The sequence below is a fragment of the Penaeus japonicus genome, unplaced genomic scaffold (assembly GCF_977035675.1).
Source record: "Penaeus japonicus unplaced genomic scaffold, GWHDUDI00000001_assembly GWHDUDI00000026, whole genome shotgun sequence".
NCBI lineage: Eukaryota > Metazoa > Arthropoda > Malacostraca > Decapoda > Penaeidae > Penaeus > Penaeus japonicus.
This window is the reverse complement of record NW_028234428.1, coordinates 1,761,840-1,764,339: the sequence shown is the minus strand read 5'-3', so window position 1 is coordinate 1,764,339 and position 2,500 is coordinate 1,761,840. Positions and strand designations below refer to the sequence as shown.

The 2,500-nt window shown below is 43.2% G+C and overlaps 1 protein-coding gene across 1 annotated transcript in view; it reads left to right on the top strand.

The window, feature by feature from the left end:
* The first annotated feature begins 1,210 nt into the window (after positions 1-1,210).
* Positions 1,211-2,500, top strand: part of LOC122253157 (uncharacterized) — an 80,508-nt gene continuing 79,218 nt past the window's right edge. Inside the window, exon 1 of the mRNA XM_086551849.1 lies at positions 1,211-2,500. This exon is cut by the window's right edge and continues 1,504 nt beyond it. Coding sequence (XP_086407975.1) covers positions 1,782-2,500 — 719 coding nt within the window. The 5' untranslated portion in view covers positions 1,211-1,781.

Genomic DNA, 2,500 nt, shown 5'->3' with positions numbered 1-2,500 from the left:
CCAGTATTGTAAGGACAATAAAACATCTCTTCTTTTGTTTTTTGTTTTTTTGTTCTTTCATAAAATTCTTTATCAATATCCGCTTCCTAATTGGAAGTTTTACAGCCAACGTTACCAGAATTAAATGGAGATAAACATAGATAGATATACTGCGTGTGTGTGTGTGTGTGTGTTTGTTTGTTTATGCGTTAGTGCCATTTATGTATATGGAAAGAAATATCTACGAAAGAAGTGAAGTTACTAGCCCTTCCCTCCCTAAGGACTCCACACACTATTTATCTACTGACATACTCCTATAGTATGAAACAACGTTCTGATTACTAGAGAAACGTATGCAGAGTATAACCATAATAAAAAAAAAGCACAGTATTCAAACCACTGTCGAAAGCTGAATTCTTCTTTTAGTCGTGACATAAAACCCTGATGAATCAAGTCTAAACACTCACCAAACTGTCCTCACTCTCTCACACATCCGCCATCAATTTGATTTAGCCTTTGCTGTTCCTAAGCAAAAGTACTTGATCCTTCAGCGTGGATAAGACTATGAAATTAATTCAGGATAGGATCACAACCATTAATCTTCTGTCCCAGAGGCAAGTCCAACACGGTTTATTAAATGTGCAACCTTCTGCATCACAGTGACCCAGGCCGGCCGCTCGCCCAGACAAACTACCTGAACATCAATGGTCGCATTTTGACCCTTCTGTTCACGTGTCAATGGGGAACGATGCTTCGGCATAGCACAGGAGAATATCACTTCAGACGGGTTCACGTGGTGTCGTCCTTCCATTAAGATTGATGTTTCATGATCTGATTGATGGTTGAGGTCATTTAAAAGAGAAAACGTATGTAGGTGAATATTTTTCGCCTTGATGAAGAAAAAAAATGGCATCATTGGATTCCTATTGAAAAATGATTGCTTACTTTATAGATGAGTATTCTTGAATGCATTACGAAACGGGCGAAATCATTTAACACTGAAACAATGAAATATGTGTACATTTCTGTAAATATGTAATAGTTCCAGACAAAGTTAAGCCTACATATGCGTATACATTATGTATATATGTATGTGAGCATGAGCGTATATCCATGTATCACCATCTCAACCGTAAGAATAAGAGGGAGCGGGTCGGACGCGGGAAGAGCGAAGCGGGACGAGGAAGCCCAGCACGGCAGTAGTCATCCAGACCCCGTCGCGTGAGGGTGTCGTCGCTCAGTGGTCGTCTTTCCGTGACTGCGCCCTGCTTTACTTCGGGCGAATACTCCTTGCAAGAAAAATCAGTACAACATAGTTCCAAAAAATGCCAAAGGCGAGAGCACCATCACTCTTAGGTCGTTGCAACTAAATAAGGTGATAAAAAGAAAGAAACAAAATGTAGACGAGTTCATCTATTATGAAAATCTGGTTTTCATTTAAGGTTGTTACACAGTTACCATAAATTGCCCTTTAAAATGAAAACATTAAATTATGTGATGAGTATCTCAAAGTGTTCTATTATATACTCCCATAATTGATATGATTACCATGGCACGGTGTAAAAAAATAAGTTTTATCAAAAAATAGCATGGATCTGTATAATATATATTTATGGGTCCATTACTAGCCATGACTGCCGAAATACAGCCCACTCGACAATGCCAAAAGACCAACGAAAGAGCCCTCATGATTGTGATGTGAGCGAGAATTTGTTTGTCACGATGCACGATGGGTTCCTTGATAGCCGTGGTACGGGGCCGTAGACCCCCCCTCTCCCCCTCCCGAGTGCCCCTCTGCTCCCATGATGCTTTCCGTCGGCTTCGTCTTGCTCCTTTCGACCGTTGCAGGTGACAAGATCATGGCCGACTCTGGAAGGTCTGGTTCTTTCGCGGTTACTGGCGATTCTAGCAGTGCGGGTGTGGAAGTGCAACGTACGAAGGTGATTGCACATGACCGTGACTTCATGATGCCAAGACTTGTGCCAACAGTCACTAAGCAGATGGACACCAATGCCGCCCCTGAGTCTACAGGTGCATCAATGAATAACAAACATAACACCAGAACGTCTCAGGGAAAAAACATGTGGCCAAAATTCCAAAATCACAAAGAACAAACCGAGGTCATTCGCAATATTCCAAGTCCTTTCAGAGCCTTCATCGGTGTTGGTAACACTACTCATTACGCCCACAGACGCTCGGATGTCGCGACCGATATTCCGTCGGATGTGCAACGCAAGATCAATAGAGCGTCCACCTCAATGACCAGGCCTCGCAAAAGACCCGACCGGAGAAACAAGACGGGTCGCGAGGGGAGGAGGCCTGCTGTGTCTGCAGGAGAGGGTTTCGAAAAGGCAGGGGAACAGCGCACAAGAGAGGGCCATGAGCTTCGTGCCGATATCCCCTCATCCAAGGTCATTGCAGAAGATGGTCGGGGAATCAGAGATCAATTTTCTGTAAGAGAAGGAAAGAACACGCAAGAGAATCGACGCAGAAGAAAGGAAAATATAAGAGGTCGTCTAAA